Here is a 23,594-nt window from a genome sequence, read left to right on the forward strand (position 1 = left end):
ATACTCCATGAAAAAGATCACTGAATTCTTTTACCTCAAATGTAGAAATCACAAACGAACCAGTAATTCTCTTCAAATGTAGGAGCGAAAGAAATAGTTTGGTATGGCAAACAAGCAGTGCCAAACTATAGCCTGATCGACCCGTAGTTAAAATTAAAACTTTAGTCATTTCGCTAAACATTGTTATGAATTTTTTTTAAAGAATTGCAAAACCTTTTCTTTTTCTCCACATGCCCAATATAATATACCGTTTTCCTATGATTCATAGAACTGTTATAAAATGTTATATAATGTTCAATGTAAAAGCACAATACCTAAGGGTAGATAAATTTGTACCAATCTACCTTTATGTAACATTCATTTTATATAATGAAATATGTTTTTTGAACTTTGAACTTAAACTATATACTATAAAGTAATTAGAATAATAAGAAATAAGTCAAAGTCAAAAACATATATATTTCAATTTATAAAGGTATGAACATTACATTTTATAGCATGGTTTTTTACCCGTAGGTATAGTATTCATCATTGGATATGATTTTGCTAACAATAATTAATTCTTAATTAATATAAAAATAAGTTCATAATTGTGTGACGAAAAAAAAGAAAAATTTATAATAAAAAATATTTTTGGTACTATTTAGATATCGCGGGGTAAGTCATAAGTTACAAAATCCTTCGTATCCTTCGTATACAAAATATACTTCGTATATTACCCTTATTAATGATATACATACGATTTTACTCCGACAGATCAATAGTAGTGTATCAAAATCTATTCACCATGAATTTAGGATAATAATGAAGGCATATTCAGGTCGTTAGTAATGTAATCAATCCCGACATGTGTGACAATTAGCGCTTCGGTTTCATTTGAGACTTTGCTTCGATATGGTGTCACTCAAGCAGATCAAATAATCCTGAAAGTGTTTGATCTGGTACCTGGGCAAATGCTACAGGGACAGACTATTATGTCTGGTATTGTACGGTTATGAGGACCTGTTTACACTAAAAGTGCAGTGCCGGGCGATATAATGGTAATAGATACAACTTTCATGATGGCTATAGATTTAGATACTAAGTTTGTATGTAATAAAATAATTGATTTGAATAAAAAACATATAGTGAAAAAATAACTTTATATATATATATATATATATATATATATATATCTTAAATCTTCTGTACGTGTGTATGTCATTAAATTTCTTCTAAAGGGCTGCACTAATTTTGATAAAAAAAATTGTTTGTCCAAGTACATTTAAAGTAGGTATTTAATCTTAACAAAATCAATCATGCTAAAATTAACGTGAAATTATCGAAACCCAAGTTATTATCATTGGACCTTAAAAATTCATGTATTTCGACAGTTCAAAAAAGATCTATTTAGTTACAATTTGTGCGTAAATACAGATATATGTTAAATTATGCGAAAGCAAGACGTAATTACACAATTATTATTACTAAAAAAATGCAATTATTATGAATAATATTTTGAATGATAAAATTTCTAAAAAAATCTATTTTTCGACAATTTGCTAATTTGTATATGTTAAATTATAAGTACAAAAGATGCAATGTCAAATTATTAATACCAAAAAATAAGATACGTTAAATATTAAGTATAAATAGTATAGTGCAATAATTTTAACAATTAAAGATTCTAGAAATATTATTTTCACTGACAAAATTTCTGAAAAAAACATTTTTTCGACAATTTTCCAAAAAATACGATACGTCAAAGATTAAAATAATAAATATAAATAATGAAATACAATCATATTGACAGTTAAATAAATCATTATTTATTTAATTTATCATTACGGAATATTGTTTCATTTAAAATTTGTACTTAAACATTCCATTTTTGGATATCTTCACATAATCTGTATGTGTATGTTTATGAGTACGTATGTTTGGATACAAATTTTATTACGATATCAGGAATACGGATCAACCGATTTGAATGATTCAAAAACACTCGCTTCATATTGACGGAGAATTGTGCTGATTAGTTTGTAGCAAAGGAAGGCATAGCCCTTCTTGATATATAGAGTAAAAAACGAAAAAATAACCAGTGTTTGAGAGAACGAAGCATCCGATTAGAATAATTCAAAAAACAAGAGAAGGCAGGTCTAGCGGGTTCGGAAACATAGAGCAAAATGTGCTTTAAAAAATCATATTGCTAATCATAAAGCTAATTAAAGTATAATTAATAAAATAAAAAATATAATTAGTAAAAAAAACAATAAAATATAGTGAAATGGAAAGTATTTTAGTTAATTAAACTATGTTAGGTCCACAGGTATTTTTCTTTTAAGCCTGGTCGGCTGGCCTTCCATGCTAATTGCTAATGCTAATTGGTTAGCATGGACGTCTATTCTGCTTGTATAATTTTTGGAAACTATTGTTATATGTTCTAGAATTGTAGGCATGCCTGTGTCTTCTTTACTAATAATTAATTATTTTCATTCCACTGTACGGAAAGTTCCAGCAATTTGCCTAAAGAATATGAATTTAAATTTTGTAAAAAGTGTATCCGGTTCAAGTGACAAGTTGTTTGTGTAAATGGCGCGTGTGTAATGATTTGAATCTTATGTTTTAAAATTTATTTTATATAATATATGCAAGGTGTCCCAGAACTCAACAGAGTGATTGTCAGTGTTTATAGTAATTGTCATAAAAAAAATAGAAAAAATTGTTGGAAAATGGTGATCTTTTAAGCGCAATCTAAGAGCTTTGGTCAAACTCCAACCATGTTTCGGTTATTGTGGTTAATTTTTATCAATTTTGTTTATATAAATTGTAGATGCGTAATCGTGAATAATACACTATGTCATGCACGACCAGTTAATAAATAAATAATGCGATTTCTTGATCATGTGTCACCGCATGCATTTCCTTCAGGGGTGTGCAAAGAGTTGACTGTTAGACAGTCGCTATCTGCTATCTAGTAAAGAGCCTTGATCGAATCACCGCGTACGAGCCATAGCTGAGGTCACATCGCATAGACAGGAAATAGATTGAAATAGATAAAATGAAAAGAAAAAAGGAAAAGGCAAAAAAACTACGCACACCACATTTGTACAAAGGCACAAAGTGAAAAACGCCACCAGTGAAAGAAAATGCCCAACGTCGTTGGGAAATTGTGAAATGCTTCGCTCGTGATGCAGCGAATGCGTCGGCAAAGTCGAAAAGAATCTTATTCTTATTTTAATGCAGTTTCTTTTGAGGATAAATTCACAGGAAAATTTTACTTGTTCTAGTTAACTGGGAATTCATGTGAATTTATGTAGGAAACATAGAAAAAGTATTTTGGCATTCTTCATGAAAAGGAAAATCACTTCAATATCACATCTTCTGGAAATGCAAATGAATAACAAATTATCCATAAAAAATTGATAATAAAGCCAGAACTACAAACAACTTAATATTAAGTTGGGTAGCTGGGGCTATTTAAATATTGTTTGGTCTGTAAAAATGAATATAAAATTGATTTATCATAAATTTTGGGTTTGCGCTATTATTATCACCTAAATTTAAAATTTTATATATTTCATTCCATTTCAAATTTATCAGTCTTTGATAATATGTAACAATTTTTGTGATTGCTAAATAAAATTGTTTAAATAGTGATCTTGATCAATGTAAAAATATTTCACTTGGACTTAGTTGAAACAATACCTTGTAACATAAAGAATTATATACAAATTCAATTAAAGAAGATTGGATAAAAAATATTTTGTAAGAATATAATCAGTGAAACTCAAGATACATTAATTCCATCAAAAATGTGAGCGTCTGGCTTCCTTACTAAATCGCTATTTAACCCTTATCACTCGGATGCCGTAAATTTCATATAAACCTTGTAATTCGCTAGTGATAAGGGTTAATTTAAAACAACTCTTTAATTTTTACGTTTCTGATAAAAATGTCATTCTTTTTTTTTGATAAATTTTATTGGCCTCCGCTTTACAGCATTTTTAGTCACCTACATTCATATTGTGCTTCATCATATTCTATACGATTTTCACATATATATTTCTTATACATTCATCATATATATACTATCTCTTCTTATATCCTAATCTTCCATTCAATTTTCTTTCTTCAATTCCATTCAACTTTCATTCTTCTTCTTGTTTCTCAATATGTTCTTCTCATCTTCTAAACTAACTTTTTTCCTTTTTACTTCTATTACAATTTTTCTTGTATTCTACAAATTAACAATTCTTAATCTACTTTAATATTTTATATTTTTAATTCTGGTATTGCTGGAGATTCGAACCAAATTACTCCAGCGTGTGAGTCGAGAACGCTACTGAGTGAGCTATCACCGCCACAAAAATTTCATTATCCATGCATATTTGTTTAAATCAGTATATTTATCGATTTAAATTTATTATTTAACATATTTGAAAGTAAACATTCTGTTTTTATTAATATCAAATTTAATTACGACAAAAATTTTAATTAAAATGATATAGAAATTCAGGTTAGTTAGTTAAATTATGAATGGTATCTTCATTTGAAAATAATTATTATATTATATTTTAAGACTTATACCATTACCTTGCAAACGCGTCACTTATATTTATTTTATATTCAATATTCTTGACTAAAATATTCCATCAGACTTATTGTCGTATTGATGGAATATTTTTTCACATATAAAACGTAAGAAGGAAAGATGATTGCTCTTAAAATAGATATTCGTGTGAATATATAAAAGTAATTTAGTATTGATTTATCAATGAAGTTTTAAATTATATTCATATATTTTTGAAATATTCATAAGATTTTGTCATCATGGCGTTATTTTGAAATACGAGGTTAAACGTTTAATGTTTATTTTTATATAGATAGGGAAGAGCGGAGCTTGAAAGTCTTCGGATAAAAAGGTCCATCACCAATATCTCAAAAACAAGTAAACTTAGGAATTTTTTAATAACGATATTTATGAGTAGAAAAAAAGTGTAATCAGCCATCGCCTCAAATCAAGCATCAGATCAAAATACAAGATAAAATTTATATACAGTTTATCTTCGTAAAAAATGTGCAAATTTACATTTTGCATTGGTTGAACACTGCAACTATTATTTAGTAAAATCCCTTTAAAATCAAAAAAAAAATTGGTCTTGTTTGTCCACTGGCTGTACCATGTTACCTTGCCTAAGGGGTAGCAAGAATCAGGTGACAATTTTTTTTAAAAATAGCAAAAAAATAGTTATACAATAATGATTTAACTTGGAATTTTACTGTACATAATTCGATAATTGCTTATTTATTATGTGCTATTTGTTTTAAAGTAGTGCATTTGGTTTAGACAGTATAATTACTTGAAGTGAAAATGGACCTTTGTGCCCAGCCTTGCACTTTTCATTTTTCCCATATCATTAACATATTCCAGTAAACTAAATGATAAAACACACATAAACACATAAATATATATTCCAGTTTTAAGATAATAATGTATATAAATTCTCAAGATAAATATTGAAAATAATTGTGATGTCCAAGAATATTTTAATATAAGAATGTTTGTTTTTATTATTTTGAGTATACTTGATCATGAACTACAAATACAGGATTATAAAAAATCTTTCAGCTATAAAATTAATCTTTAATTTTTTATATCATTATAATAAACAAAATAAAAAATAAACAAAACGATAAAACTTGAACTGCCACGACAGTTTATTAGTCACCTAACCCGATATTATAATATAAAATCTAGTTACAAATTAAATGCACCGTGAATCACTTAAAATTTATCGCACAGTTTTCCAGGTCATTACGAAAATATTACGAAGACAAAGAGCCGAAATAATCATTCACTTTATGTATTTCTGGCTTGTTACAGTATAATTTCAGCCCTGTTACGAGCGCCGATATAGAGTCCGGAGTCCGGATGATTCGCTCGGTGACTCCGGGTACGGAAATGTAAGTTGAGAGTGATTACGGTGTTATAGATGATGTCTGGAGTAACTTTAGAGCCCCTGTGTAAATATTACCGAAAAAGCCACACCGTTTAGGACCGTCGGTTGTAAATATATCAATTTAATAAGTTTTAACTTCCCGAAGAACAAGTTGGTATTTTGGGTAGAAAATCCGATTGACTAATTTTATGTTCACGGCGTTTTAAGTCATTCTGAATCTATTGGTACTGAAAAATTGTCTGAACAAATATTCTATAACATTACCATGGATTAGTTTACTCGAATTACCCTGGATTAATTATAAAATTTTATTAAAGTTTGAAATGCATGCATGTATTAGGTGTGTGCATATTTTTTCTTTTAATGATGTATTATATCTAATTTAATTTGTATCTGTTTTTCAGTTTTTCATAAAATTGAATTATCTGCAATGATTTCTAACAATATTAACAGCTCCTATTGTAATCCGGCAAACAAACCACAATAAATTAATATATTGATTTCTTATTGATTAAGTTGATTAAATATGCATTTCAAAAAGTTCATGAAACTTAAAACAAATAATTTTGTTGTTTATTTACTGAAAAATCATTTGACATTGAGCAATTATATTGTGAAATCAAATTCAAATTGTCAAATCAATTAGATCACAACAAATAACACATATCAAACAAACAACTATCTGACTATATCATTAAAACTCTCAACTAATTCATGATTGTCGAAAAGTGTGTCATTTTTGCTATTTTTCAAAAATTTGTCATCTGGTTTTTTTAACCCCATGAGCGAAGTCAAGGAGCAAAAAGGTCCAATGTTTTATATTTAATTTTAAAAAGTTTTCACGACAACATAGCTACATTATTCAACCAATGAACAATATAAATTTCCTGGGCACATTTTTCACAGAAATAACAATGTATATAACTTTGATCTGGTATTTTGCCAGAAACAATCATCAGCAGGGATGGAATAACTATTTATTTAACTTATAGCTTGTAAAAGTGCTCTTTTTAACTTAATTTACTTTTTTATTCTTATTCATTTTTTATTTGCCAGGATTAATATTGAGTTGTTCCTTTTTAGCCCACCCCTGTGTAAGCTTTTATAGAGGTTATATAAAAAACCGTTGAATCTAACTTAAAGATTACAAGTTTATAAAAAATTAACTAAAGTATAATTAAACATTATATTAAGGTCTTGTAAACTAAACAACTGTGCTCACAACCAAAATTTAAATACGCAAGTGCAAAGTGGTTTTGATAAAAAGTTTTGATATCCTTCGTTAAATTTAGGGGTGAAATTCTGAATTTTGATTATAATATAATAGTAAAATAATTAATGTCACTCTAAACTCAATATAAAATATAATATGACTATGACTAGTGTGATTCACATTGCATTTATAATAGTTCAAATTACACGATCATGAAAACTAATGGAATACAATTACTACTTTGTCCTACATTCAACAAATATATCATCACAGCATTAATTTTATTTTGAGTTAATAATAGAGCGAAAATCTATTTTTAATTCACTTTTAATTCAATATTTTGCAAAATTCTGGAATGAAGCCAAACCCATAATTACTGGAATAATTTATTTAATTGCTAAGTTTATTATGCTACACTATTTCTTAAATTATGTTAGCAAAAATTCTGGCAAGTGGTCAAATGAAATCTATAGATTTAAATGAATGCACGTATGTCTCTGAATTTTTTTTCTTAGAATAGTTTTGAGAAACCTTTGTATATAGGGTATTATAAAATATTGCATAAAAGGGTTTCCCTATATTAATATTTCGGAAATAGCTATTTGGCATGAAACATCTCTGTTGCCCAACATCTTTCATATTTCTGACCGTCATTTCATTTTCAATAGCATTTTATAGTTTTCCAAGTGATATTGAATCGATTCTACGTGCTTGCAATACTTTCGATATTTTATAAAAACAATAGTACCTGAAACGATTCTATACGAATCCGATGGGAATATATAAAATTTCAATGACATTTTGAAGATTACACTATAAAATATAATTATATTAGCAAATTTTTGTAATTCATGAATGTCTCAAATTCCCAACGTATACATGATATTGCATTCATTTGCTGTGTTATTCAAAAATTTGTTAGTTAAGTATTGTATTTTTCAAGTAGATAAATGATATGAATAACCAAATTCTCAATTTCAACGCAATCAAAAATATTCATGTGATGCGTTTATATATTTTGATATGCTAATTTAAGTTAAATACCTCATTTAAAACAAATATAAACTCGTATTCTCAATTATCTTATTATTAAATATTTGAAAATTATAAGATTTGTATGAATAATACTATATAAATAGTACGAGATATTATAATGTAAGTCTTCTATCTTAAGCAAACTATCCGCCATCGGAGTAGATTTTATATCGTTTCGCAATTCTTCATTCAATATTGATTTTGAATACGTTATTATGGAATAGGTAAATTCGAAACACGTTTTACCTCTTGAGATATTTCAGCAAAAGCAGTATATTAACTAGGGTTGTAAAAATTGAAATATATTACTCTCTTGCCCCATACATGGTAGTAAAATATTTCGAGAAAATTAATTATTTTATAAAATTCACCTTTTTCAAGTATCTGTATTATTTATTCAATTTTGAACTTAAAAGTTGTATCATCAAGATTTAAAAATATCGATTTACGATTCACATTTACAACATTTTTTTTAGAATGAAAGTTATAAATTGTTTTTACATTTTATATGTATAAAATATGTTGAGCGCTACTATTAATTGATGTATCTTATAAATGCAAAATTATATTTTACGATGTTGGAAATAATTTCAAAATCAGTAAATGGAATATAAAATGAATTTCAGTGTCAATAAATTAGCAATTATTGCATTAACTCTGGGACGTTCTACTTAACCTAGAAAAAAATCCTTGGTAATTATTGACATACAAACTTTTATTGGTTAATTATCCAGACTTTAAAGTGAATATCTGTAATGGATATTTTAACCATTTTTTGTAAAATCAAGCAGATTCTAGGAGAAATTCATTCTTATTTTATGTTATAGTTCAGAAAACAATAATTATCAAATAATCGAAATATTAATCAATAATTTAAATTGAAATGTTGACCATGAGACGTTCTACAAAATCCCAGACTAAACTTACTGAATTACTGGCAAACAACATTTTAAAGAATAACTATTCAGATTTCAAAATATTTTTTTTAAATTATAAGTAAATCCAATTACAAATGTGCTAGTTTCAACTTTTTGATTTTAGAAGAAACCTAACTTTATATCGTGTCACAGATATAAAAAATTATCTAAAATACATCGATTTCAAGTTATCAATAATTTAAATCGAAATATATGAGCGACGAGACGTTCTACGCAATGTAACAAAAATTCTTGACTGAATAATTATTATTTAGATTGCCAATCAATATTAACATTAGTTGGAATTAAGGGACTATCTAATGCAGCAATTCAAAAAAATGTTGTATATTTATGAAGTTTACTATTTAATATTCCTAACTATTTAAAAATATGTGTACGAGACGATTTTTTAAAATTCGAATTATTTTTGGAGGCTGTATTAACATGATAATCCTCTTGAGTTTCCTTTCTTTTGCAAAACGTTAAACGCGTTTTTCTCAAAACTTTCTTTTTCAATACGATGTTCACGATATCTACAGGACCGATTCATTTGCAGTTTTCTCTGTCTTTTCATTTCCTTTTTTTTAAAAATTCGAAAAACTCAAAACTTTCGTTTTTTTTCAAACAGTCGCTATTTTGTAAATTTTTTTAAACTTAATCTTATTATATGCATTGGGACATTATTCTAGATAAATAGGTTTTTTTTATTTCGGATTACAATGAAGGTTGCAATCGTCGGCTTAGTCACGTGTCAATTTTTTGCGATACCCTACGTCAACAACAGCTAATCTTTAAAATTATTAACATTTTTCAACTTTCCTTCTTTACTATTGTAACGTTGATAAATCATAAATAAAGATAGTAAAAATTGTTTGCCTTTTTACGAAAATTTCAAAATGGCCTAAAATTTATGTCTTTACACTAGAATACTCCCTTAACCAATCCTAATCTCAAGGACTATTATTGACTATTATTGAATTTGTTTCAATATCTGGCTTACCTTCATCATGCAGTACTGAGATGCGCCTATCGTTGGTAACTCTGGCCGAGTCGGCGGTAAGCACTTGTCCTCTACCAGTCTTCCAGAGCACGGTGTCCGCACCTCCTGGTGCGTCCGAGGTCATAGGTCGGATCACGCACGTCAGCAACGCGTCCCCGCCTTCGACCACGGCCACGGGCGCCCTTTCTGAAATCATACCAAAGATCAGATCAGACAAGTTTGATGACCGAATGTCCAGCCAACCGAGTGACAGGTCTCTAGTGTAACTACGGATGTAAGACTTTAGACTAGAGTATCTTGTGTGGGACGATAATAGCTTCTGCTTGAGGAAATTTGTATGAATTGATTGTATTTTGGGTCTGAGATGTTGCAGATTTATGGTTTATACAGGTATATAGATTTCTGTTTGATATGCCGAGGTAATACGGGTTGCTTAGTGTTTCATGTTCATAATTTCATAATTTATTATATTATTGCTATTATTAACTTCACGTAGGGTAAGTTATAGTAATAAAATAATTAATAGCATTGCAATCGAAAATGAAAAATTTTATATATCTCTACGTTTCTGAGGTTTTTGAACATTCTGGCATACCTTAGAAAAAATGGATGTGTGCGCCCGTGCGTGTGTGTGTATGTATGTGCGGATACAATTTTTCGTCGACGATTTCGAGACCGATTTGAATTGACGAAATGGAGAACTGGTTAAATTTGGAGAGGCAAGTCTAGCGGTTTCGGATATGCCACAAAAAATGAAAAAAAAAATGCCATTTAGCGGACAAAAGCGATTGATTAGACATATGCACATCAAATTATCAGATGTTTTATAGATAATAATAAAAACAAATTGCTTCGATATTTCGTTTCTACGCAGCTAACGTATAGCAATTGCTTTGAAAAAAAAAGGTTCAAAATTTCCAAAATATTTAAAATTATTTTTATTAACTTCCCGTAGGGCAAGTTATAGTAATCGCAAAAAAATCGAAAATGAAAATTTTTATATATCTTTACGTTTCAGAGGTTTCTGAACATTTTGGTATACCTTAGAAAAAATGGATGTATGTGTGTGTGTGTGTGTATGTATGTGTGTATGTATGTATGTATGTATGTATGTATGCATGTACGTGTGTGTATGTATGTGCGGATACAAATTTTCGTCGACGATTTCGGGAACACGGATCAACCGATTTGAATAATTCAAAAAACATTCGATTCGTATTGATAAGGAGACGTGCTGATTAGTTTTTGGCGAAGGCAGGTCCAGCCGTTCCGAAGATACGGGGCAAAAAGTGCCAAAAACGGTACCTCCGTTTTTAAGAGAACGGAGCGTCCGATTTGAATAATTCAAAAAACATTTTACTTGTATTGACAAGATGTAGAACTGATCAAATTTTCATGGAGGCAGGTCTAGCGGTTTCGGAAATCTAATAAAAAAAGTAAAAAAAAATGCCATTCGGCGGTTAAAAATGATCATTAGACATATGCACATCAAATTGTCAGATATTTTATAGACATTTTAACAATAAGTATGATTTTTTTTTACATTTCTGTGGGTTCCGTACCAATGCTTATGCGTTAGACGGCGGCGCGGCACCTGCGAGCTTTGACATTTCGTCTCTATGCAGTTCAAGCAGTGCGATTGCTTTGAAAAAAAGTTCAGAATTTTCAAAATATGTCAAAATGAAGAAAAAATTTTTTTTCAAAAAAATTTTTTGTTTTCAAAAAAAAAATTTTTTTCTAAAAAAAAATTTTTTTTTTTCAAATAAAAATTTTTTTTTTTCAAAAAAAAGTATTTTTTTGTCAAATTTATAGTTTCTCAAAAATCTATTTTTTTCGAAGTAAAATTTTTTCAAACATGTTAATCGTTTTTGAAAAAATAATAATTTTTGGTACGGGAAGTTCCAGCAATTTGCCTTAAGGCACGATGCCCTAATTGCCTTAAGACAGAATTCCACTTACAGCTAGTTTCGAATATTTCCAAAGTATAGAAAAAATCAAATTTTTTAAAAAGGTCATTTTTTTCAATAATTTTAAATATCCCAAAAATCTTAAGGCACGATGCCTTAAGCACCACTAGTTAATCTTTATTTCAAGCTGAAGAACTATTAGGCACTTCGAACTAAAAAGAATAAGAATTAAATACAATCTTGAGTCTATAATTACTATAATAACAGAAAATATAATATATCAAGTCAATCGATTTTTCCAGAGTTCTAAATGAAAATTGAATCTTTCTTAAAAATTTTAATTTTTGGTACGGGATTTGCCTTAAGGCACGATGCTATGCCCCACTAGTTAATTTTAAAAAACTATTACATGCTTCAAGCTTAAAGAACAAGAATTAAATACGATCCTGAATCTATAATTAATATAAGAACGGAAAATATAATATATCAAGTCGTAGGTATATAATAATTATGCATTAGACCAGCAACAGTGTACTGATTAATAAAAAATAATCTATAGTTAAGACAAAATATTTTAATTTTTTGTATAAATATAATTAGAAACAAACTAATTATAGTCACAATAATTTTTATTATAGTTCTTTCTATTAAGCAAAATTTGATCCTTCATCAGAAACTATTTTTATTACGGTGGAGCGATCGTGTACTTTGTGAGAACCTTGAATTAAATTGAAACAAAAATACTTTTTTGTTTATACATAATAAATAAAGACGCATTTTAATCCACAGAAATCTTGTGTTTCAAATTTAGAAGCCTATCCACTGTTTATTAATATGCAATTCAAAAATAAAATATATATGAATTCAAATTGACTCACACATAGCTTTCTACATAAAGAGCACATGCGATGTATGAGCAAATAAAAAACATTCACTCTGCACGCAAAATGTAGAGAAAATCTTTTTCGCCGTTTCCATTTTATTTATCTAAATAATTCGTGTGACGATGTTGTGATATTTACATATGAACTGAAAATTATAACGGCGTCAAATTGAGTTTACACTCCGTATACGGGCCCCGCATATGCATATGGAAAATACTGATTCTTTTATATTTATTTATTTTTTTATAAATAGAAACGCATAATAGAATATTCATAAAATCAGAATTATTTTGCTTGTCACTTTTTTGTGCGAGTAAAATTTGGGAACGTATATCACTCACACATAGCGCTCTGTAAACAAAAACACTGAATGATTCTTTTTGCAAATTTGTAAATAAAAACTATTATATAATTAAACGATTATTAAGCAGTTTTTGATTCATTTCAAAGCTATCATACGGTTTCGCAGTTTTTATGTTTGTGTGAAAAGCACATGAATATAAAAATGAATTCTATGTACTAGCAACGTCGATCGTTCAAAATGAAATAAAGCTCTCGGCTTGTAGAGGATTTTACTTTGTAACGGATTAAGCCATTAAGCTCGTTCTGATATATTTTGCAATATTTTTATTATTTTCTGTTCCAAGTGCTATTGTTTAAAACCGCACTACAATTTTGAGCTTGAAAAACAGTATATCAGAGATATAGTTTGAGTGGATATATAACTAGAATGAAATATGTGGAAACAGAATGAATGTACTTCATCAAAAGCACAGAGATATTTGCAGAAGTGCTTGAGTTACTAAAGTCAAAAAATGAGTATTATAGTTATTTAATTAAAATATTATAAATAAAAATAGAACAATGTAATGATATGCATTTTTATTTGCAATAATTTTATTATTCAAATTACTCTCAACGTTCAAACTAATCAATAATAAGACTTGAACTGATTCACCAAAAAGATATGTTGGAACTACAGTAGTTTGTCATTGTCCTTTTTTACTATAAACTTTCAGAATCTATAAAGTAGACAAAGAAAAGAGATCAAAGTTCCCTAAGTATGTTTTGTAATAAGGAACTAACTACTTATAGCAAAGGATGCTTCGCTGTGATTAATGATCCTTTTTTTAGTTTAGCGTTAACTTCCTCTTTGAAAGCTAACCTTTTTGCAGTTTAATGTAAATTGCTGTGAAATTTGTAATTGATTATATTTAATAATATTGCAATGGCCATATAAATAAAAATTGTATTCGGCATTTAAAAGCTAATAATAATCTAGTATTTTCAAAGTGCCTGAAATGGGAAAATTTTGCTCTAAAGCATAATACCAAATAATTTTTATTAAATATTTCTCATATAAATTGGGTTTTAAATGGGCGGCTCATTAGAGCTGACAACAATCAAAATGACCTATTACAATTACATATTACTTATCCTCACTTAAAGAAATCATTACAATATATTGTCGATTTTGATTCTTGGTGACGTGGGAAATGAATTTTTAAATATCAAACATCAAAAATTGTTTTATTACTATTATCATTCATTTTCTTCTTCAAAGGAAGAAATTCTTTCTCCTCAAAGTAAACTGAATATGTACATATTTCGGTCGGTCTCAACAACAAACTCGATCACAATATCACAATATTATTTCGGTTCTACGCCGTAGACAATATTCCTCCTAAATTCTCATGCTGATGGCATTGCTTCGTGTAAATTTATGACTTACTGAAATATACAACATCTACGTCTACGGCTCATATATTTTATTACCGGTAGCATTATGCTCCCTGCCGCACAAAACTATAAAAGAATTGTTGTGCAATGTGCATTATGATGACGGTGCATGGCGAAATTTATAAACTTGGGCGAAAAATAAGAGGAAATAGTAAATCAACCGGAATTTCGGATTTATTTCATTCTCAAAAACATTATAGTATTTTTTACACATTTTAGTAATATAGTAATAGAAAGAACCACATACAAATAAAATACAATAATGTATATAGAATAAATAAAATTCAAAATTTAACTGACTTCTTTAAAGTATGAATAATAATTATTTAACCTCTGAATAGTAGATATTATTTTTGACAAGCTCTATATGTTACTTTTGAGCACAGTATAAAATCAATGATAATTTATTTATCAATTACCAATTTGAATAATTTGTAATATGTTGCTGCCAATATATGTTAATCTGCACGTCCGATAATTCGATCTGAAATTTGATCATGATTGACAAATAAAGTCATATGCAACTGCGCTTGAAGCGTGGGTATAATCTCGTATTAATTACTAATATTGTTCGTAACTACAATTAATATTCAATAAAGTTAGATAGTATATCAAAACAGTGAGAGATCATTGTATTATTACAAATAAAAAAAGTAACTTATTTAAATGCTTTCTTTGTAATAACCGTATTTAGAGAGAAATTTTTCTCTTATGTCCAGAAAATCATATTTTGCGAATATCAAGACAGTTGTTCTACTAAAAATGATCTCGAATATAAAAATCTGTTTTAAGTCGATTACCCAAATATTTGGGTGCTGAACCTAGACAATATTTTAACAAATCCAGTAAGTGGCGGCAAAGAAACAGATTTTAATAACGCGCATAAACGAAAGCTTATACAAGTCATAACATTTGCATAGAAACAGTCTGGCCCGGTTATATATATTTTTATGTTTAAACGAGCCGGCGAGTAATTTACATGGAATTTATATTGCCAGGACATGAAACCAATAAATTAAGGGATTTTTTGTGTGCTTTCCCGGAATTCGGTGGATAATTACATTTGCGACGCATTTCCGGCTTCGCGTACGTTGCGCGTCTAAATTGAAAAACATATATCCACATTTTACAGATCCGCATTTTCTATCGAATTATTTAATTACAACGAATTTACTGACACTTGAGTTTTTAATGAGATAAAATGCTACAAATTATTTTTCTGAACGTCGAATACACGAATCAAATTAAAAAAGTAATAGAATTTTTTTGTAATTTATAGTTTGGCCTCATCCGATGCCAATGCAAGCAAATTGAGCCCGACATACCCATACAAAAGACCTAGGGGCATATATATATATATATATATATATAAAATATATATACATATAAAATTCTTCTGTACGGGCGTATGATTTGATACTTCTCCTCAACGGTTATTCGGATTTTGGTAATTCTTTTTAGAGTTTGTCAAAAGAAATTTTTAAAATTTATTGAACGATAAAACTATAGTAATATTGTAGAAATAAATGGCAAAAATTACAAAAAATCACTTAACATTGTTTGACATTGAAAACATTTGAATTTAGCAGAAATTATGAGCTTAGATAATATTAGAATATAATATACAAGAACAATGTAATGTTTACATTATTATTCCCGAAAGCAGCTGAGATGTGCCAAAAATTAAAATAATATAAGATACAGTCAACAGTATGTGTTTGGCAGATGAAACTATATAATTCTGTATATAATAAATAACGCAATAAGTCCAAAATTGCATGTACATTAATTTTTTAAACATATGCATGTCGAATTTTGGTTCATTTTACCAAATCATTTGATAATACAGAAAAATATTTCTACTTATTAAAAAAATGATTTAGAATTTTGTTTCATGTGTCAAAAATTAATTTGTTTGGCATTGGATATGGAATATTTAGCAAATTGATCTTACAATTAGATTGAAGAGTGCTCATATGAACAATATTTTACAAATCATTTCACCTAAGATTTGAACATAACCAATATTGTTTATTAAATTAGTAGTAAGAAAAATGTATTTTAGAAATTATAATTGCCAGAAAGCAACTAACATATCGTACGAGATTATGAAAACTATAGACTAAATTATTGAAACAATTATGTTGTGTGGTAAAATTAAGTGTGATATTGTTTTTTTACCGCAGATACTATATTATTTTTTTCTGAATTTCTTATACTGCTTATGCACAGACCATACATGAATCACAAAGGCAGGATATCAAATAGGATATTGAAAAGCATAGGATAGGATATTAAAAAATTTGGAATATATATATATATATATATATATATATATATATTCCAAATTTTTTAATATCCTATCGTATATATATATATATATATATATATATTAAAAATTTTCTCCTAAAAATATAGGCCTGAAATATATATTCAATTAGAAATAGTTCGTTGGAGTGTGAAACAGCAACGGAAAATATCTCATATTCAGACCATACTTCCATAGTTCGAGTTTATCAACCTAGCTTACAGGACTGCTCTTTATTCTAATATGAACCACATGTTTAATTTATATTTGTATACACGAACATACAGATAAATATATACCAACGATTGTATGTTCTTGAACATAGGTTTAGATGCTTCATATGAAATACATTTGATCACATTTATCCGAAGCATATGAAGCACATAATTGGCATTTTCTGCCATACGTATATATCATTAAGATGCGATCTCTGCAGAAGGTCAGTTTCCAAAGGATTCTCCCTAATTGGCCTCCAATTACGCAGATCGATTCAGAACGCTTGGCTGCTCTTACACGAGAATGGAAGAGCAGCCTTTCATAATTCTTGGCACAGGCTCGTGCTTTTCTACGATGAAGACATCAAAAGGAATCTCCGAACCGATTCTATCGAGTATTTTCCTTGATCAAACGAGGTTGTGCCAAAATTACTATTATTTAAATATTCTATACTATGTTATATGCTTCCATCGTAATAATTTATTTATAAAAATTATTACAGGTCATTTTATATTGTCATTGCAAAAATAAGTAAAATCACAAATATTTTACCTATATCATAGATAAAACCACTATTATCTAACAACAAAATAAAAACAGAAAAAAAAAAACATTTTGGGAGACTTTTTCATTTTTTTTTGAACGACAATCAAAACTATGATTTGTTCTATTTGAACTTCTTTTCTTAACGCTATATTAGATGGCAACTCAACGGTTAAACTAATTATATCTAATAGATTTTATTTAATAAAATTTATCCAGTAATCATCATATAGCTTTTAGTCAGATGCAGCAATGCATGGTTAGGGATCTTTCACATGGAAATAAATTTTAGATCTATATTCCCAAATGAATTAGATATCACCACTGATTGATTACAATTTGTCTGAAGCTTAATATCAACATTTGATACATTCTCAGAATTAAATTAAAGTTTAGAAATCAATATATAGTCACATATGAATAAATTTAAAGAACGAAATATTATTCAAGAAAAGTTGTTCTAAACAAAATCTAATTTCAGTTAAAGTTTCCTGATAGTTTCCCAATACTTATAAAAAATAAATAAGAACTATGTTTTGTTCTAGTTAAATATTTTGCAATAAGTGTTAAACTCAAAGAGAAATATTAAAACTTTCGAGAATGAAGTTTAAAGTTTTAAAATTCAATAGATTATCGTGACATTCAAAAATACAAACTTAAAACAGTTTTCTACTTATTAAATATGGCAACCATCTTGAAGACTAGCATCAAACTAATAATCAATTTATTTCTACAAGAATTAAGTATTTTTCATTGAGTCTTACAAATTATGAATTATATCCAAAACTGTCAGTTTGTTTTAAAACCAAATTAAAAGTTAGTGTTTCATATTCTTTTTAGTTAATAAAAAATTGGTACTTACATAAAAAGTTTTAATTAAACTTTGAAAAACAGAGCGCTTTATTTCATTTGTCATCGAATTTTAATAAAATGTCCAATTTATATTGCAAGATCAGTAACATCATTAAAAATGCCTTTAGCTGTAGAATGTAGAAAGGGTGAATTATAAAAATAGTTTAGTAAATTATAACTAACGTTTCAAAACTGCCATTTTTAAAAATTCATTTTATTAAAGAACAATCTGAACAGTGTAAAGCTGCTTTTTGTGCTAAAAATTAATATTTGAAAAGGATTTTTGAATTTTTAAGGCTTTGAGTTAAAGGTTTTGATATTTTTTGAAACCTGATAATATTAAATATTGAGACTTTTAAATTTTTAAACAAAAACGCTTTCACGCAGACATACATACGTTATGCCAAAATGTTCAGAGATCTTTGAAACCTAAAGATATATGAAAATTGTTATTTTCGATATTTTTGCGATTACTATAACTTACCTTACGCGAAGTTAAAAATAAAGATTAGAACAACATAAAAATAATAAAAATTTATTGTGGAATAAATTATCTTGCATATTCTGATGATTTAATAAAGAATATAGAAATTGTTGCAGTGAACAATTTGCTACAATAGGATATATTTATCAATTGGTTGTTTTTCTCTTGAGCGTCCACAATGTGGTGGTGTCTCGAGAAGTTGAACTGCGATTTGGAGACATTTTTTTTGGATTTCAATTTGCAAAATATGATTTTCGGAATAAGTGCAAAACATTATTAATTTAAAATCCTAATTTCCCTCGTCAGTGAATTTGCTTATCAGATGTTTCGGCATGCGGCGCCGAGCGCATTACAACTTTCGTTGAAGTGTCGAAGTGCTAATGAGCAAAGTTAGTTCCGGCATTAACATATGCGATTATTATATGAACCGCAATTATAATTAATATCTATCTGTAACAGAACTTGAATCAGCTTATATCCTATGATGTAACACGTAATAGGTAATCCTTCTCGTTTACTAAACCGCATTATTGCACCGGTAATATTTCCAATGAAATATTTGGGAAACTAATTGCCTGTCTAATTGATCCAACTGATTAAGGCCGATTAAACAACTGACGTAGATCCGGATTTAATAAGCATTCAATGTTTATACTAATAATGTGCTCAAATCCACAGCTAGAGATTGGGTATTAGGTATGCGATATAACGAATAATTAGTAATGATGCATGCAACGTCATATAGTCCAAAATCTAATTATTTGAATATAATAGAATTTGTTATATATTGATGAAAAGAGCTTCTAAGAACTTAGAGTAAATATTGTGTTTAGTATACTATTTGAACGTTGATTTAAGAGCCCTATGAGCTGTAGCTCTGACTTCTTTCTTATTGACGTAGCTTTTGGATGCAGCCCAAATAGCTGTCCTAACTCAATGCGATGAATTTATTATTGAAATGTCTCTAATACTAGTAATACTTGTTGGTGCAATGCCGGGGAAGAACTCTTTTTATCAGGAAGCATATTGCTATATGTGTTCCAAGTGAAAACCGATGTCCCTTCTTGAGGTCAAGCTGCCAAATGGGCACAGAACCTAGGATCTATCCTTAAAATCCCAACCCACAAAAACAAAAACAAAATTTATTACAATATTTGACTTCTATAAGAAGTTAATCAGGTGTTCTAAGTTCAATATATTAAAACCCCAGTAAATATTACAAATGTATATAAACCATCTTTCCAAAAAAGGTGCGTTAAATACCCTGCAACACAGCTTCAACCTTCGTTTTCCTTTTTCTGAAAATGTACGATTTGGCAAAGTTTTCTTTCCAGTGTAATATATTTTGATAATAATCAAACTGTCAAATGCGATATAAGCATTATATAGATTACTAAGTTGAAACTTGAAAACGTTAAGAGGCCAAAGATGAACAGTGGATGTTAATTAATTTAGATTCGCCTATACAATATACAGAGTCATAAACTTTGAAGATAACGGAACGCAGATTAGAAGGCATTATTAATCAAAAGCGAGTCGTTATACTCAATTAAAATTCTGTTATTAATTATTGTATCAAAAGATAATGAAGAAATAAATGGCGAGATGTCATAGCGAAAGAATGGTTTTTGGATTGTGAGATAAAATAATAATGGGTAGTAGTAAGAGTACAATTTTGATGAATTTTTTTTAAATTTAAACTACTTGTCGTAAGACAGTAATTTTCAGTAAGTTTATAAGACCATGATATATATAGCCAAAAAAAGTTTCATAAAAATGGCTTAAACTTTTTTTCAACAGTTAATTACAAAAAACGGCTCGGTAGATTTTCACCTAAAACTAATCAGTATCATTCCCAACTAATATCTTTCGAAAGTTTTTGATTTTCAAAAATCGATTCGGTAGTATGAGCTTAAATGTGGACAAAAGTTTAACACTTTTTTCAAATTACAAAGAAACGGCTCGGCCGATTGTCGCTCAAAACTGAAGAAACGATAATCCTCATCGAGAACATCGAATGGCTTTTAAATTTCTGAAATCGGTTCAGGCGTTTTTGAGCAAACGTCGATGAAAGGTCTGATTTTTACAAATGCCAAAAACCGATACTAATTTTTGCAAACTTTGACGAATTTTTAAAGTGAAACGAGTTGTCGTAGGGCGGTAATATTTTAGTATGATCTAAGACTATGGTATCTACCGTCAAAAAATAATAATAAAAATCGTCGAAAAAAATTTTTTTAACACTTAAAAACAAGAAAACGGCTTGGCCGATCTCTACCAAAAACTAATCAGCACGATTCCCAGCCAATATCTTTTGAACGGTTTTTGAATTTTCAGAATCGATTCTGAATTGTGGGCTAAAACGTGGAAGAATTTTTTTTACTTTTTTGCTATTTATAAAGAAACGGCTTCTGTTCACATACACACCACTACACACACACAAACATATTTTTTCCAATTTGGTCTCAATGGCTTGAAACGTCGAGAGAACATAAAATTAGCGAACTGGATTTTTTTATGAAACAAACTTCTTCTTCGGGAAGTTAAACATTGAGTTTTATTAAGTGTGTTTTTATATGTTAGACTGTAGATATATTCAGTGACTTTCAAGTTAGTTAGTTTGCATATCAATTCCATGCAGCAAAACAATTGCTATTTATTATCTCATCCAAATTTGTCTCAATAATTTCAACTTCTATTTAACTTTTGAAACTTTCAAATCGCCCTCGAGGCGTACTTTCACACCTCGCCAGGCAACTTCTTCGAATACTTTTACGTAGTTCACAAATGTGGATTATGTCTCCAGATAGATTTATTCTTTCTTGCCTTCTTGATAGCATTTCTGAAAACTATCACAACTTTTTAAAACTAAAATCAGAAGTTAGTTAAACTGTAATGTAATAAAAGTTCTCTTTCCCACTCATTAAATGAGAAAAATATCTCTGTCGCTCGTACGGACGCGCTGGATTATGTCGGCAAAGTTGCGGGAATTGCTTATAAAACGTGAGTTCTGAAGTTTTGATATTATTATGAAACTGTTTACGTTAAATGACTGTGTCTATGTTACAGGAGTGCCTTTTTGAGATTTATTTGATCAAAGTATACTGTGGAGAGAAAATATAGGTGGATGTCTGTTATTTCAATCACATAAGTATAACTGATTCGTACAGGGATCGATGCCACTTTTTTGTGACCATCAATAATTATATTAATTTATCACCAGGTACCTGGAGAAAAGTGAATTAAATGGTAACTCTGGTTTAATGCAACAATGGAAACTCTATTAAATAAACATATTCCATCTTTCTCAACTTGGACCCTATCTCATAATCAGTATAGTTTATCTATCATGACGACTGGCACTACCGTATCCAGTATCCTCTACACTACAGAAGCATGTCTTCATTTTTTATTTCTTTCGTATAAAAATAACGCAAATAAATTCAGTACCTCAAAGAATTCATATAATATATATATATATATATATATATATATAGATATATATATATATATATCTTATATATAGAATTCTGCTGTACGGGTGTATGATTTGATATTTTTCTAAACGGTTATAGGATTTGATAATTCTTGTTAGAGCTTTTCAAGGGAAATAAATGGTAAAAATCACAAAAACCACTTATCACGTTTGACATTGAAAACATTTGAACTGCCATCTGCTAGAAATGTCGATTCACTTGAAATTTGAAATTAGCTGCAATTATGAGCATAGATAATATTAAAAATAATATAGAAGAAAATGTAATGTCTACATTATTATTGCAGAAAAGGAGCTGGGATGTGAGAGAAATTAAAATAATATAAGATACAGTCAAGATCAACACAGAGTTTTCGTAAGGCAGATAAAATTATATAAGTCCAAAATTGCATATACATTGTTTTTTTTTAAACTTATGCATGTGGCATTTTATTTTTTTTTTACTAAATTATTGAACAATAAAAAATATTTCTACTTATCAAAATAATGAATTAGAATTTTGTTTCATGTGTCAAAACTTCATTTGTTAACTTCCCGTAGGGCAAGTTATAGTAATCGCAAAAAAATCGAAATGCAAATTTTTATATATCTTGACGTTTCAAAGGTTTTTGAACATTTTGGCATACCTTAGAAAAAATGGATGTAGTGTGTGTATGTGCGAATACAAATTTTCGTCGACGATTTCGGGAACACGGATGAAGCGATTTGAATAATTCAAAAAACATTCGATTCGTATTGATAAGGAGACGTGCTGATTAGTTTTTGGCGAAGGCAGGTCTAGCCGTTCCGAGATATGGAGCAAAAAGTGCCAAAAACGGTAACTCAGCGTCCGATTTAAATAATTCAAAAAACATTTTACTTGTATTAACAAGATGAACAAGTGATCAAATTTTCATGAAGGAGGTCTAGCGGATTCGGAGATCTAGTAAAAAAAGTAAAAAAAATGCCATCTGGCGGTCAAAAATGATCCTTAGACATATGCAAATCAATTATCAGATATTTTATAGAGATTTTAACAATAAGTATAAATTTTTTTACATTCCTATGGGTTCCGTAC

The 23,594-nt window shown here is 28.7% G+C and overlaps 1 protein-coding gene across 1 annotated transcript in view; it reads right to left on the reverse strand.

Moving 5' to 3' along the window:
- LOC113386244 (Ig-like and fibronectin type-III domain-containing protein 1) overlaps positions 1–23,594 on the reverse strand; it is an 83,747-nt gene that overhangs the window by 49,359 nt on the left and 10,794 nt on the right. Inside the window, exon 2 of the mRNA XM_026624035.1 lies at positions 10,108–10,293. Coding sequence (XP_026479820.1) covers positions 10,108–10,293 — 186 coding nt within the window. The remainder of the gene's footprint in view (positions 1–10,107; positions 10,294–23,594) is intronic.

This window comes from Ctenocephalides felis, unplaced genomic scaffold, assembly GCF_003426905.1.
Source record: "Ctenocephalides felis isolate EL2017-DRISC unplaced genomic scaffold, ASM342690v1 CF-g0.4_SCAFFOLD_03571, whole genome shotgun sequence".
Classification (NCBI taxonomy): Eukaryota; Metazoa; Arthropoda; class Insecta; order Siphonaptera; family Pulicidae; genus Ctenocephalides; species Ctenocephalides felis.